This window comes from Oncorhynchus nerka, linkage group LG28 (genome assembly GCF_034236695.1).
Source record: "Oncorhynchus nerka isolate Pitt River linkage group LG28, Oner_Uvic_2.0, whole genome shotgun sequence".
NCBI lineage: Eukaryota > Metazoa > Chordata > Actinopteri > Salmoniformes > Salmonidae > Oncorhynchus > Oncorhynchus nerka.
The window spans coordinates 37137581-37152021 of NC_088423.1; the positions used below are offsets into that span (position 1 = coordinate 37137581).

Below are 14441 nucleotides of genomic sequence, written 5' to 3' on the forward strand. Positions count from 1 at the left end.
TAAACTCAGCAAAAAAAGAAACGTCCTCTCACTGTCAACTGTCTTTATTGTCAGCAATCTTAACATGTGTAAATATTTGTATGAACATAAGATTCAACAACTGAGATTTAAACTGAACAAGTTCCACAGACATGTGACTAACAGAAATGGAATAATGTGTCCCTGAACAAAGGTGGGGTCAAAATGAAAAGTAACAGTCAGTATATGGTGTGGCCACCAGCTGCATTAAGTACTGCAGTGCATCTCCTCCTCATGGACTGCACCAGATTTGCCAGATCTTGCTGTGAGATGTTACCACACTCTTCCACCAAGGCACCTGCAAGTTCCCGGACATTTCTGGGGGGAATGGCCCTAGCCCTCACCCTCCGATCCAACAGGTCCCAGAACGGGCAGTATGGCTGGTGGCATTGTCATGCTGGAGGGTCATGTCAGGATGAGCCTGCAGGAACAATACCGCATGAGGGAGGAGGATGTCTTCCCTGTTATGCACAGCTTTGAGTTTTCCTGCAATGACAACAAGCTCAGTCCGATGATGTGGTGACACACCGCCCCAGACCATGACCGACCCTCCACCTCCAAATCGATCCCGCTCCAGTGTACAGGCCTCAGTGTCACACTCATTCCTTTGACGATAAACGTGAATCCGACCGCTGGCGAGACAAAACCGTGACTTGTCAGTGAAGAGCACTTTTTGCCTGTCCTGTCTGGTCCAGCGACGGTGGGTTACTGCCCATAGGCGACGTTGTTGCCGGTGATGTCTGGTGAGGACCTGCCTTACAACAGGCTTACAAGCCCTCAGTCCAGCCTCTCTCAGCCTATTGCGGACAGTCAGAGCACTGATGGAGGGATTGTGCGTTCCTGGTGTAACTCGGGCAGTTGTTGTTGCCATCCTGTACCTGTCTCGCTGTGTGATGTTCGGATGTACCGATCCTGTGCAGGTGTTACACGTGGTCTGCCACTGCAAGCACGATCAGCTGTCCATCCTGTCTCCCCGTAACGCTGTCTTAGGCGTCTCACAGTAAGGACATTGCAATTTATTGCCCTGGCCACATCTGCAGTCCTCATGCCTCCTTGCAGCATGCCTAAGGCACGTTCACGCAGAGTCAGTATAAAGGCCTCTTTAGTGTCCTAAGTTTTCATAACTGTGACCTTAATTGCCTACCGTCTGTAAGCTTTTAGTGTCTTAACGACCGTTCCACAGGTGCATGTTCATTGATTGTTTATGGTTCATTGAACAAGCATGGGAAACAGTGTTTAAACCCTTTACAATGACGATCTGTTAAGTTAATAGGGTTTTTATGAATTATCTTTGAAAGACAGGGTCCTGAAGAAGGGACGTTTCTTTTTTTGCTGAGTTTAGGTTGTAGTAAGACTTTTTTTCTGGCTTGGCTTTCCCAGTGATTTTACCCACACACTGGCAGTTTTAGGAAATGTTTTTCTTCCTGTAAGCATTACATGGCAAGGCAGGTATTTTGATAGCGTACAGGACTGCAGGCCAGAAGGTTGTGGGACAACCGTGAACAAGAGTAGGCGTGGAAAGATCTCCTTTAAAGTAAAAGCATTGCATGAGTATCTCATCGTATTTGCAGATCAGAGAAAAAATGGCACTTTATAAAAATGTCATGCAATTCTATCAAGAAAAAATTATACCACACAAGTTACTGAAATTACAGGCTAAGAATGGGTAGAGAGATAGAGATGTGTACATCTTATCATACTTCTCCAATGCCAAATGTCTTGTTAGTAATGAAACTGTCCCTGTTTGCAAATAATTAAATCTACAGCATCATTAGGAATCTGAACATGGGTGTCAGGTAGCCTAGGTTGCGGGATCAATTCCCTGAGTTGACAAGATAAAAATCTGTTGTTCTGTCCTTGAGCTAACTCACTGTTCCCTGGGTGCTGTGGATGTTGATTAAGGTAGCCCCTTGCATCTCTTTGATTCAGAGGGGTTGGGTTAAATGTGGAAGACACAATCCAAATGTTCAACTGACTAGGTATCCTACTTTCAAAAGTTAGGCCTATCTTTGCACCCAAGACAGGCAATGCCTACAGATGAATGTGAGTTTTAACTGCTGGCTACTCTTCCGTAGCCCCAATGAGAGAAGGTCACACGTGTTTCCCTAAAAGCTGTCTCGGTTTAAACATCTGTTTGTCATTGTACAGAATGTGAACAGCTTAATCAATTGATAGTGACAGAATTAGTTCACTTCCCAAGCAAAGTACATTTTTGTCTCCTCGGTTTTGATTCTGTGTGTCAGGATGTAGTGTTTCATAGAACCGTGAGATGGCAGCAGTTGCTTAACATGTTTCCTTTTTACTGTACTTGAAAATGCACTACAACATCTAATGTATCATGTTATATAAGCTCTCCTCTTCATGTTACTCTGATGTGTAGCATGTGAATACTAAATTGGGAAGATTAAAATCCTGAACCTCACCCTCTGCACTATCTCCTCTAGGTGTGATTAAGTGGTCTTGATCATGTTATTCATCCACTGAAATCAGTTAGAATCTAGGCTTACACCAACTGAACTCCAGCATTTTTGGGATACTATAGGGCAATTTTTTTTCACCTTCATTTATTCAACATAAAAACTATGAATATTAATTTCTCAAGTCTTGTTTTTTGACATATTGTTTGGAACAATATACTCTTCAAACACATCAAATTTCCAGAGTGGGCTCTCTGGTACTTTTAATTATATTACCAATTTCACACATAGAAATTTACATTACAGGTCATTAACCAATCACAGTCCTCTTTTAGGATTGCACATTCTGAAAATCACCAGCAGAGGGAGGTCTCTTTGAATCCGTTTTCCCATTCACTCTATTGGTGCTCATAAAATTCATCAGAGCTTCAGAATTAGCAGAGAGCCCACTCTGTGAATTTGATGTACTTGTAGAGTATATTGTTGCAAACAGTAAGTCTTAAAATGAACTAAATCTAAATCTACTTTTGAGATATTAATATTAATATTTTTAATGTTGAATAAATCAATGGGAAATATGTCTAGATTCTGAACTAAAATACTTGATATGTTACAACACACTATAAGGAGTATAATGACACTAAGATGTTGTCTGTATCATTTACGGTGTGTTCATGTGAGTGTCTCATCTGTAGGACCTTGTCTGGATTACGTGTATGGACCATCATCCTCTCTGTGAGGTCAGCCCAACTGCCACAACAGGCCAGTATCAAACCCTTATGGGGGCAGTAAAACTAAATATAAAACAGCCCCACATCAATTTTATGTCCTCCTTGTGAGTGTGTGTGTGTGTGTGTGTGTGTGTATGTGTGTCATGGCTAAACTCATACACATGCAAAGAAAATATTGTAAATCTAATCTCAGTCAGGGAGCAGTCCATCACAGTGTGTGTCTGTATGTTTGTGTGTGTGTGTGTGTATGTGTGCGTGAGTGAGTGAGTGAGTGAGTGAGTGAGTGAGTGAGTGAGTGAGTGAGTGAGTGAGTGAGTGAGTGAGTGAGTGAGTGAGTGAGTGAGTGAGTGAGTGAAAGAGAGCGATACAGAAAGAGAGGTGGGGAGAGAAAGTGCTGGAAAAGATTGTGATACGTGAGCTCTTCAGATTGATCCTTTCATCTCCAACATCAAAGTTACCATCATAAAACACTTAAGACTTTATTCTCGTCTCTGTAAATGTCATCAACAAATACACCATAAAACTACAGTACTTAGAATAGGAATTTAGAAAAAAATAATTGCACAACTCGCTCAGAGCTGCTCTCTACATTGTTTTACATTGCCACGGTGGGCCTTCATCTGAACAATCAGTCAGTATAAAAAAAACACAGAACAAACAAGTCAAAACAGGTCAACTAGCTAGTTAACAGTTAACAGTACTAGAAGCGTACAATAATAAAAGTGTAATACACATGGATGAGGAAGTACAACTCTGCTGAGATGCTTTATACAATCGTTCCTTTTCAAGGCGGAGTCCAGGTGCATGATGCCACAAAGCACTAAAGGCCACAGATTGGGGCGCGATTAAACACACATGTCCATATAAGGTCCATTGGTGATGCTAATGAGCATCAGCTCATGGGTGGGGCTGGGGGGTCAGGGGTCGATCTCCATGGGAACGATGGTGATGATGACATCCTCGTTACTACGGCGCACCACCACCTGCAGCGTGGCATCCTTCTTGATGATGGTGCTCACGTCGGTTGCAGAGGAAATCCGCTGGCCGTTGATGGAGATGATGACATCATGCTCCTTCAGACCGCCACTAAGAGAGGAGGAACACAACAGAATGAGAACTACAGCAACAAACATGCTTGATAGAACGGTTAGCTATAATAATAAGATTTTTATTTCAAGGTATTGATTGCTCTTTATTGCACCTACATTCAGCTAGGAATGGATTCCATTGGCCGGGTTGCCTTTATATTTCTTGTTAGAAAGTAAATATAGTTCACACATTATTTGATGCTTTAATCTGTAGTGCAGGACAAATGTGTTGGAATGAACTGAAATCTGCGGCAGGTAGCCAAGCGGTTAAGAGCGTTTGGCCAGTAACCGTAAAGGTAGCTGGTTCGAATCCCTGAGCCGACTAGGCGAGAGACAAAAATCGGCCAATGTGCCCTTGAGCAAGGCATTTAACCCTAATTGTTCCTGTAAGTGGCTCTGGATAAGAGTCTAAATGACAACATATATGTAGCCTTCATCCGGACCACAATAATTAGTCAGGGGAAAGTGCTTTGCGCAACACACTCCCACAGACCAAACATACCCGGAATAGAAATCTAGTAAAACCAAATTACACAAAGACTGGAGTGGTTCCCAGAAGTGATATCAAAGCCTCCACTTTCACACAACTACTCTCCCACCACCACTGATAATACACATTCTACTGATTCCACATTCCCCTCATTGTACTCAGGCTAACAGGACTAACACTTACACCACCAATGAGACACAGAAGGTCTAATATAAGAACTAGGGCAGGGTGAGAGGGACCAGGAAAACCACAGCAAACCCCTTGCTACTTGAGGGATGAATGGAATAGCTGACCTCAGCGTCTCTCCAACCACAACCCTTCTCTGGTAGAACTGTGGTCACCAGAGATGATCACACTGAATGTGCTGCTGAGGATGTGGGAGGAGGATGATTTTTGAGTGGGTGAACAAGCAATGTTTTACTAAGGGGGGATTGTGTGTGTCTGTGTGTATGCATTTGCACGTGAAAATGGGAGAGCGAGTGTGTAAATGTAAGTGGGTTTTTGTGGGGAGAGTTGGGCGTTGAAGGTCTATATACATTTTAAACGTGTACATACAGTGGAAAGAGCCAAAGACAATACCCCTGAGCACATAAAATGTCAGACAACTTGTCCTCACACTCATAAGAAACTCATATTACTGGTGAGATGGAGTGTGTTTGTACTTTCTTTCCCTGTTAGTTTGTACTTACGCTGCGGCCGGCGTTTTGGTGATCACCTCCATGACGTACGCTCCAGAGGTGATATCAGGGAAATCTTTGTGTCGCACCTTTAGCTCCTTGCTCAACCTAGAGAGTGAAGGGGAAGAAATTAAGTAACCCTTAGGAAAAAGTGCTTAATTGTCTGTATCCAACTGAAATGCAGTTTACCAGGCCCAGTTCAAATATGTTATTTTTGACAGCTTTGGATAACTACATTCTCCAGTTTAGTGCACACTCAAGTCTTTCATTGTATTTATCAGGAGTTGACAAAAGAAAACGTCCCATCCTTTTCATTACAAATATGACCAGTTAATTAGGATCTACTTACGCTGGAGTGAGTGTCATCATCCTCACACCAATGTATCTCTTCTTTGCCCCAGCTCTTCCTAAGGGAACACAATAAGAAGGAGAAAAAAATCAGGAAGAGGGCAGCTCTTTAATCATATGCAAAAGGGGTTTCCTTTTGACTCGAAGAATATCTGGGTGATTCTGAGGCTGGGTCAAATCAAATGTTATTTGTCACATGCTTTGTAAACAACAGGTGTGGACTAACAGTGAAATGTTTACTTCTGGGCCCTTTCCAACAATGCAGAGAGAAAGAAAATAGAGAAATAATAGAAAAGAAAAACACATCATACTAAAAGTAACAGAAAGGAGTTATATTTTAGCCCTGGGCATCGCAGGCGCTCGTTGCCGCGCGCGAGCAGTGTGTGTGCAATAATTGAATAACATGGATTTCTACATTTATTTTGTGACGCTCGCGCACACGACGTGTCCGGTCTGGTCAGCATGTTAGCCATGTTTTGAGGATAACCAAAATATTAATAAAATCCCACTCATGAGGCCACTAGAGGGCACTTTGGTTATTCGACTGCAGGAAACCCCTGTTGAAAATGAGCAATGTTGAGTTGGTAGAACTGACTAAATTAAATGAATCACTGAGGTCTTATAACCTATTCCATTCTAAAGGTAAACATGCTTGGCTCATGTCTGTTATTTCCATATAGGCTAAGTAACTATTTGTAAAAAAAAAACTGCCCATTAGTAACTTTAAAGACAACTGCCCCTATAAACCAACTTCTCATTTATAAAACAGCTTATGTGGCATTGATATGAGTCAGAAACATGTATTGTACTGTCAAAATTGACTAAAAACAGTAAATAGGATAATTTTGGGAATAAAGTCAGTCTCATCCAAAACAGAGTTTTGTGAGACTTGAGGTCGTGACTTCATAAATTATGGTTGGGTTTGTTTCAATCCCTCCTACATGCCCACAGCACACAAGTAGGCAGCACACAAGTAATCATCAATTCGGAGTGCAGCTGCACGCGGCATGATCTTAAATCCTGTGGTAAATTTGGGTTGACTTTGAATATCCCTATGGGGCTAGTTAGGGACAATCGGTTAATTACAAAATGTAATGGGACAACATGTTAAAATTCCAATAGCTCCAAATATCAATTACTTAAAAACCTCAAACCAACTATACATTTCAGAAATGCATACATAAATATGGAAATGAGAAAAAATGAAAAGGTGTGCAACATGAAAATATTGTCTCATTTACATTGTCATTTATTGATGGTCCCTAACTTGCCCGAGAGATAGGCTATCCAAATTCAGTCAGGTTGTACACCAGCTGGCTGAAGCTAATTGGCTAAATAATTTGGCTAACTCTTCCCACCAGCGAACACACACAGGAGACACCCACATCAAACCACACCCCGAAACCAACTCACATTTGAATTCAGTCATGGACGCTAGCATTTCTTAATAAACTAAATCTATAATGCAGTCACCCTTTAAAACTAACTAATGACATGCTGCACCTCTACCTTGAGACCTTTCTGATGAGGCAGACAAGAAAAAAAGCGATGTAAAGAAAGCGATGTAGAGAGGCAGAGGAGGGGTGAGCACACAGTAGACAGTATCACTTAAAGCTGCTCTATGGATTCTAATTACGACACAGTTTGTGTGTGTGCGTGTGTCTCTCTCAGTTTGTGTTTGAAGTTGCTGAGTGGTTTTTGGCAATACACTGTAGATGTATGTGTTCCAGAGTAGAGACCCCCACAGTAGCAACTATAATTGAGTACTGGCAGTGTCTGCTGTGGCAGGTAGGAAGGTACAATTTACCTGAACATTTCCTAAGCTCTAAATGTTCTAATCTCTGTGTTCGTGTCAAAATGCGCCAAATTCAAGCATTTAGCTGTTGAAATTCTTCTTTGGGGGCCAGGGAAAAATGCCCCTGGACGACCCAACTGGCTTTGGGCCCGAATGTCTTCAAATCCAAGAAATGCCCCTGGTGTAAGAGTGCAATAGAGATTGGTGATCTGTGTATCTTTCTTTGCAAATTGGATTGGGTCCAGGGTGTCTGGGATGATGGTGTTGATGTGAGCCATGGAATATGCTTAGTTATAATGGGGTCTGAATCAAAATGTCTGTAAGTGTTTATGGTTATCCTCAAAACATGGCTAACATGCTGACCAGACCGGACACGTCGTGTGCGCGAGCGTCACAAAATAAATGTAGAAATCCATGTTATTCAATTATTGCACACACACTGCTCGCGCGCGGCAACGAGCGCCTGCGATGCCCAGGGCTAAAATATAACTCCTTTCTATTTCTGACGCAGATCGCGCTGCAAGTCCTGCCTCTCCCATCTCCTCATTGGTTTATAGAAGCAGGTACTCATGTGCCATCTCCTCATTGGTTATACCCATGTGGGTGAATGAAAGACGAAATGTTTTGCAGGTTGTCGTGGAAATACTGTGTAGATGCCAATCACCATAAACATTCAAAGAGGAAAAAGCCTGGAAGGAGGAGAGATGACTAAACTATTTGGTTGGCCATTTTATGTGTGGATTAATTGTCAGAGTAGAGGACCTTGTGCATTTCAGGTAAAATAACAACTCAATGTTTATATTCCAGGACAAATTAGCTAGCAACAGCAAGCTAGCTAAATAGGACAAATTAGCTAGCAAGTGCAAGCTAACTAGCTAAATTGCCATACATATTTAATGCTTTTCGACCTGTCCCCAAATTCATGTCGTTGGTTCAGAGTTTGTTTTGATATTTTAACCTGTGTGTCGTGATTGCGTTTGTTGTAGGGGGACAAAATACATTTATGCACGATAGCGCACGATGGCTCAAGCGCAGCCGGTTTAGGTTCCGTGTAAACAGGACCATACACTAGGGGGACATATTTAGATGTTACACCCAGGATGATTATAGGGATTCAACGTCCTACCTCGGGACTGTCTGTCGTAGGATTCAGTCAGGAACTCTCTGATCTTATCAGAGGGAATGGCGAAAGAAATACCAGCTGTCACTTTCAGAGTGTTGATCCCGATCACTTCACCATCCTACAATAACACCGTCAATAATGAAGTCAATAATACAATCATCCAACAACAATATACATTAGTCAATATAGTGTCTGAAAACCACACAGTGACACACTAATAACACGAACACAATCACACATTTGCATTTGCAGTTTCAAACTAGAATGTGCCATCATGCAGACACAGTGTCTGCCTTCTATTAGACATGTAGAACTACTGTTTAACTGTCAATAAACAAAGAGTATTCTCACCAGATTCACCAGGGGGCCTCCTGAATTACCATACTGTCAACAAAAAAAGGACATCACTTCAGTTCTCAGTTCACAATCCTTTGGGATGTGTGTGCATGTGTTCACAGACTCACATTGATAATAGCGTCTGTCTGAATGTATTCCATTTCAGAGTTGCGTAGGCCCAACTCCTTGCCCCCTCGTTGGGTTGTGCTGACTATTCCTGTGGTAACTGTGTTCTGGAGTGAGAAGGGGCTTCCGATGGCCACCACAAACTCCCCAGGCCTCAGGTCTGACGAAAGCCCCAACATCAGCACAGGAAGCTTGATCTGTAGGGGGGACAAGTTAGGGAGGGCATATTTATTTACAGCATTAATATTTACAGTGAAGCTAAAGTCCTTCAAGCACAATTCCATAGACCCTTCCAATTCTTCTCACTCTATGGTCAGTCCACCCCCTCAACAGTGCATCTATTTTATAAGTGACTATTGGCCAGTACCTCATGAAACAGTACAAATCCATTTATGTTAAACTCAGGGACCACAGACTCCATGGCTAGGCAACCATGACAAGCCAGAGACAGTGCCTAGACAGACAGACAGAGGGTATATTTATCCAGCCACAGTTTCTCTCTGCATGAAATCATTTCCATTCCGTCCAGTCATAGCCAATGAGTGAATGGTCCTAGCCAAAGCGTCACTGCATCACGTTGAGCCGATAGTGCCCACCATGAATTCCCTGACAACAGCACCATTTGAGACCTTTCCCATGTGTTCCTTGTATCCATTTTGTTTACCCTGGGTTATAAATAGAGTCACTGTGTGGGAAGCTAAGGTAACTGAGACTGACTGGCCAACAAGCCAAAGATCTACACAGCCAAAAGTCTCTGTATGCAAACACCAAAACACGCCTTGTCGTCAACTACCCAGTATTGCCATCATGAAATATGATAACGCTACATTCCCCTTTCCAATATAGTGTATAACATGTTGATTGGCATCCCTACACAACATTAGTCACTTTTTACTGCTGACTGTTGCCTACAATAGCTGAATAGGCCTACAAATAGTATTAATCCATAAAAATTGATGTAAATTATAAGACGCCATTTTAGCTTGCGGGAACTCAATGTGAACTCGGCCCGAGTTGTAGCGTAAGTATTAATAGAAGATGACAGTGAGAAGATGAGTGCGTAACTGAGGGGAACTTTTCACATCCCCCAATCCCACCTTCTCTTCCTCCCCCCTCTCATTCCCTTCATCCAGACATGACACCGGAATAGCAGTCTGAACTGCTATTCAGTCTGTGACTCCCCACCCTCACACTCACTCACACACACACACACACACACACACACACACACACACACACACACACACACACGGGAACAAAGACACACACACGTTTGTTTTACTATCCTTGTGGGGACCAAACAATTGATTCCCATTCAAAATCCTATTTTGCCTAAACCCTAACCCTAACCTATAACCTAACCCTAACCTTAACCTCAAACCCTAAACCGAACCATAATTCAATCCCATACCCTAATTGTAACCCTAAACCTAACCCCTAAGCCTAAAATAGCATTGCGAAATGTCCCCACTTGTCTGAATTTTCATTGTTTTGTTATCCTTGTGAGGAAATACACACACACACCGCCCCTACCCCGACGTGACCAGGGTGAGGGGATAACCAGATAGAAAAGGCACACGTGGCAAGAGGAGGTCAGGTGAGTCTTAGTCACTGAGACCGTCAGGACTGGTTGTCTGCCAGCCGCTTGCTGTGGTGATAGTGGTAATAACAGCGTGATTGTTATACAATCGACTGGTGCTTATTGAAATGTCTCGGCCTAGTGAATGATGAAAACACATCTTGACACACACCTGAACATATCCATCTGCTTACACACAATGCTGCCACTGTCTTGAGGGCGGTACAGTCATGCTTACACACATTCACTCATAAACTGTGAATGCCTAGACTAGCTGATATGAGCCCTTTGAGGGTGGGAGTGTCTGTGTGTGAATAGGCACAAAGGAAACATTAAATGCAGTGACTCTTCATGTGTGATGACTGTTAGTCTAGCTATCACCTACTAACCACTTGCAGCTACATTTTTGTCCTTGTGGATTCCGTGTCATATACTGTATATGTAATTTTTGGTGGTTCTGACCTTCACTTGACCATAAGTGACTCACCAGGTTATTTTGAACCATGGGCTGGTCTTAATGCCTTAACACTCATCCCCAACATTTACCACACTACAGTGTGCGGTGATGAAGATAATAAAAGTCCTGGACTGTGAGAAGCTTCCGTACTGTTCTTGCTGGACAGCCTGTAGTGAGTCAGAACCAAGTATATCAGCATTCAGTCACTAGCGGGTGAGGGGGCGCAGAAGCCAACTGCACAGACAGTTTTTTTTTTCTTCGTGGTCCTAGATCTTGCCGGATTTATCTACCAACAGTTTTTACACATTAAGAAGAGGTGGTTGAAGGTAGAAGACGAGGAGCAGGAAACCCTCTCCTGCATTGGCCGTCCCCCGACATCATGCGAGATGCTTTCAGTTAAAGGCACTAATACCTGGTCCTCAGTCTCAAGTTAAAACTTTTTAATTGAAATTTCAACCACTCTATTCTTAAACAATGAATGCTTTCCAAGATCTTGATTGCTTCATACATAACTGAGAATGGCACAATTTCAGATTTGAATAGAGGCTGAGATAGTGACAGAGACAGTATACTTCAACAGAAAAGCCCGTATTTACTAGTAGCCATCCAGAAAAAGTATTGCATGACAGGGGCACCTAGAAGTGGTGGTATCATTCCAGATATTCATATATTCATCATCTCAACCATCTCTAGAAAATTGTACAGTACATCTAGAGTGTCTGCTATGGCAGGGGGTGGAAGGACCGACAGGGAAAATGCCTCCTTTGTTGCCATAGACGAGCCTTTGTTTCATATTATAGCTTTGGCAGTTTGGAATCGCTTTTAAAACCTACTACATTAACTCCTATTTTATGACTTGAGCCTAGGTGCAAACTTGTTTTGTCAAGCTTCATGCTGTGATGGACTCGCTAATAGTTTAAAAGGCTCACGTAAATATATGAAAACGGGTTCATTTGACTTAACCCAACAAATTCACAACTGTAAACTGACACCAACACAGCTGGCACCCGTTAGTTCAAAGAGACATGCTAGTGAAATACATACACCCTTTGTTTGGTGATTCAACCTATTACAACTTCTACGGTCTTTACTGTGGTCACTACTGTGTTCTTCCTATAGGGGAAATCAAGGCAGTGGGTATTATGTTATCTTTGTAGCACTGTGCTACCATGCAGAGATCATACTGTAGGTATCATGGGGAGGACTAGCAAGTGGTGTGACTGTTGGTGGGTGTACAGTACTTTGGCTACACGTGAACTTTTAGCCCAAGGGTTGTGCCACAATGAATAAAGAGGAGTGTGATCCAACATGCTCACACCTGTAGAACCATCAGCTCTGGGGATCGGCATTGGCTGAGGGGTGGCAGGAAACGTATGTGTGTGAGCTCAACATAACAGCTAGTTTCAGGGAAAGAGTTACGCGCGCACCCAACTATATCACAGGGGCTGGGGAAAATCTATGTCATAAGAAAAATAAATGTCCCTTCCCTCACTGATTGCTAGCCATCTGAACAATATTTAATAGTATAGGCTAGTTAATATAAACACCTTTCAACCATACTGGCTAACCTGACCTTCACTGATATCGGACAGAAAAACAATATGCGCACATTGTTGTAAATATCCCAGACAACACGTGGTCAAAAGCTCCCTCTGTGTTTCCTTCAGGTTTACAGACACCCTGGATGACATCTCACTGACGGCGGCTAGACGCCACACACTTTTGATCTCTGGGCCATGCAGACCTGACCAGATGCGGTTGGATGTTTGGGTCTCTCTTCCCTGCATCGCTGGCTTGGAAAACAACCACCTACAAACTAGGCCAAGTCTGCAGCATGGAATAGAAGAGCAAGGCCAGTCGGCTTTCCCTGGCCCTCGTCCGCACACGCTGCATCCAAATGGATGAGAACGATTGTGGGAGAGCGAGTGAAATGGAGGATGAGACGAGGATGTGATTCATTTACCCTCTGCTTCTTTCTAGAAGAACACCACTTTTTCCACAAGATGAGGAGCAGAGCATGTCCTGGATGACTCCTAAACCAATAAGAGCTAATGCATTTAGTGATGATGATGTGGCGTCCTCTTTTGGCTAGGTATGTTTAACCGCAATCAGTCTGTCGACATGACTTCCTCAGTTTTTATTGGCACTGCCCAAATTGAGGACATCGTCAGTGAACTATTGTGTATGAGAGACAAGTTAGGCAGTGAGTTGATAGGGTTAACAAGCTGCTCCTTCCCCTACATGATGACCTCTCTCAATATCTTCCCAGCGCTACATCACACAGAGAACTCATTAGCCTATTAGTGCACTTAGCTTTCCAGACATATGGAACTGTTTCCCTCTCTTCCTATCCCACTCTCTTTCTGTCAGAAAGGAGTGTAGCACTTTTTCCCTTCCCATCCTCTGAAGTCCCAGCTGCTGCAGACAGACTAATGTCTTCCCCAGAGACGGGGGTACACCACACCACACCACAACCCAGGAACGGACCAACCCAGCCACCAATAAACTCTGCTTCTCATGGAGCACCGAGGGGGAAGAAAGGATATTCTACATCCAAAAAATACATTTTCAAAGCTCACATGTGTGATTGATTCTTTCTCAGTGGGCTTATATGCACTACAAAGTTTGACAATAGTAACCCCTACTCATAATGACTCCCAATTGAAGCAAGAGAGATACAGAGAAGGAGGGAGTGAGGAAAAGATGGAAAGAGATTAATACTTAAGAGTACAGACCTGAAGCACTGAGGACAAAACTGTGACGACTGACTATATTTTCCCTTACATTTCAAATTAAGAAATTCCAACTTTCCCTTTATTTTCCCATCTAATTATCTCCCTCCCTCTCTCATCCTCTAATTTCTCTTTCACTGACTCTCTCCATCTCTATTCGACTCATTCCCTCACAAACACCCTCCCCTACCCCCTGTATCATTAGCATTAGGGATGTGCTGTCCCCCATGGAACTGGGTAGACACTGTCTCGCATAGAAGGGACAACTGGGGCAAAGATTTCAACAGCTGGCTCAACAAATTGAGCCATTTTGTGACTAAACATAAAAAAATAAGAAATTATATTCCCAAACAAAGATAAATTACATAAAACACAATGGAAAAAAGACTCTGGAGTACCTTAAATGATGTCATGGGCAGAAAACCCAATTAATCTCCATTGAAGGTAATGGGTTATCGATAACAAACCTTTTGATATTGCCAATCATTTTAACGATTATTTCACTCGTAAAGTGGAAAAACTCA

At 42.7% G+C, this 14441-nt stretch overlaps 1 protein-coding gene across 1 annotated transcript in view; it reads right to left on the reverse strand.

Annotated features, from left to right (window-relative positions):
* Positions 1 to 3631: 3631 nt before the first annotated feature.
* The window catches only part of LOC115113195 (serine protease HTRA1A-like), a 34449-nt gene continuing 23639 nt past the window's right edge, over positions 3632 to 14441 (reverse strand). The window contains exons 4-9 of the mRNA XM_029640553.2: positions 9152 to 9346; positions 9039 to 9071; positions 8691 to 8805; positions 5771 to 5828; positions 5434 to 5529; positions 3632 to 4252 (exon numbers count right to left, since the gene is read on the reverse strand). Coding sequence (XP_029496413.1) covers positions 4084 to 4252; positions 5434 to 5529; positions 5771 to 5828; positions 8691 to 8805; positions 9039 to 9071; positions 9152 to 9346 — 666 coding nt within the window. The 3' untranslated portion in view covers positions 3632 to 4083. The remainder of the gene's footprint in view (positions 4253 to 5433; positions 5530 to 5770; positions 5829 to 8690; positions 8806 to 9038; positions 9072 to 9151; positions 9347 to 14441) is intronic.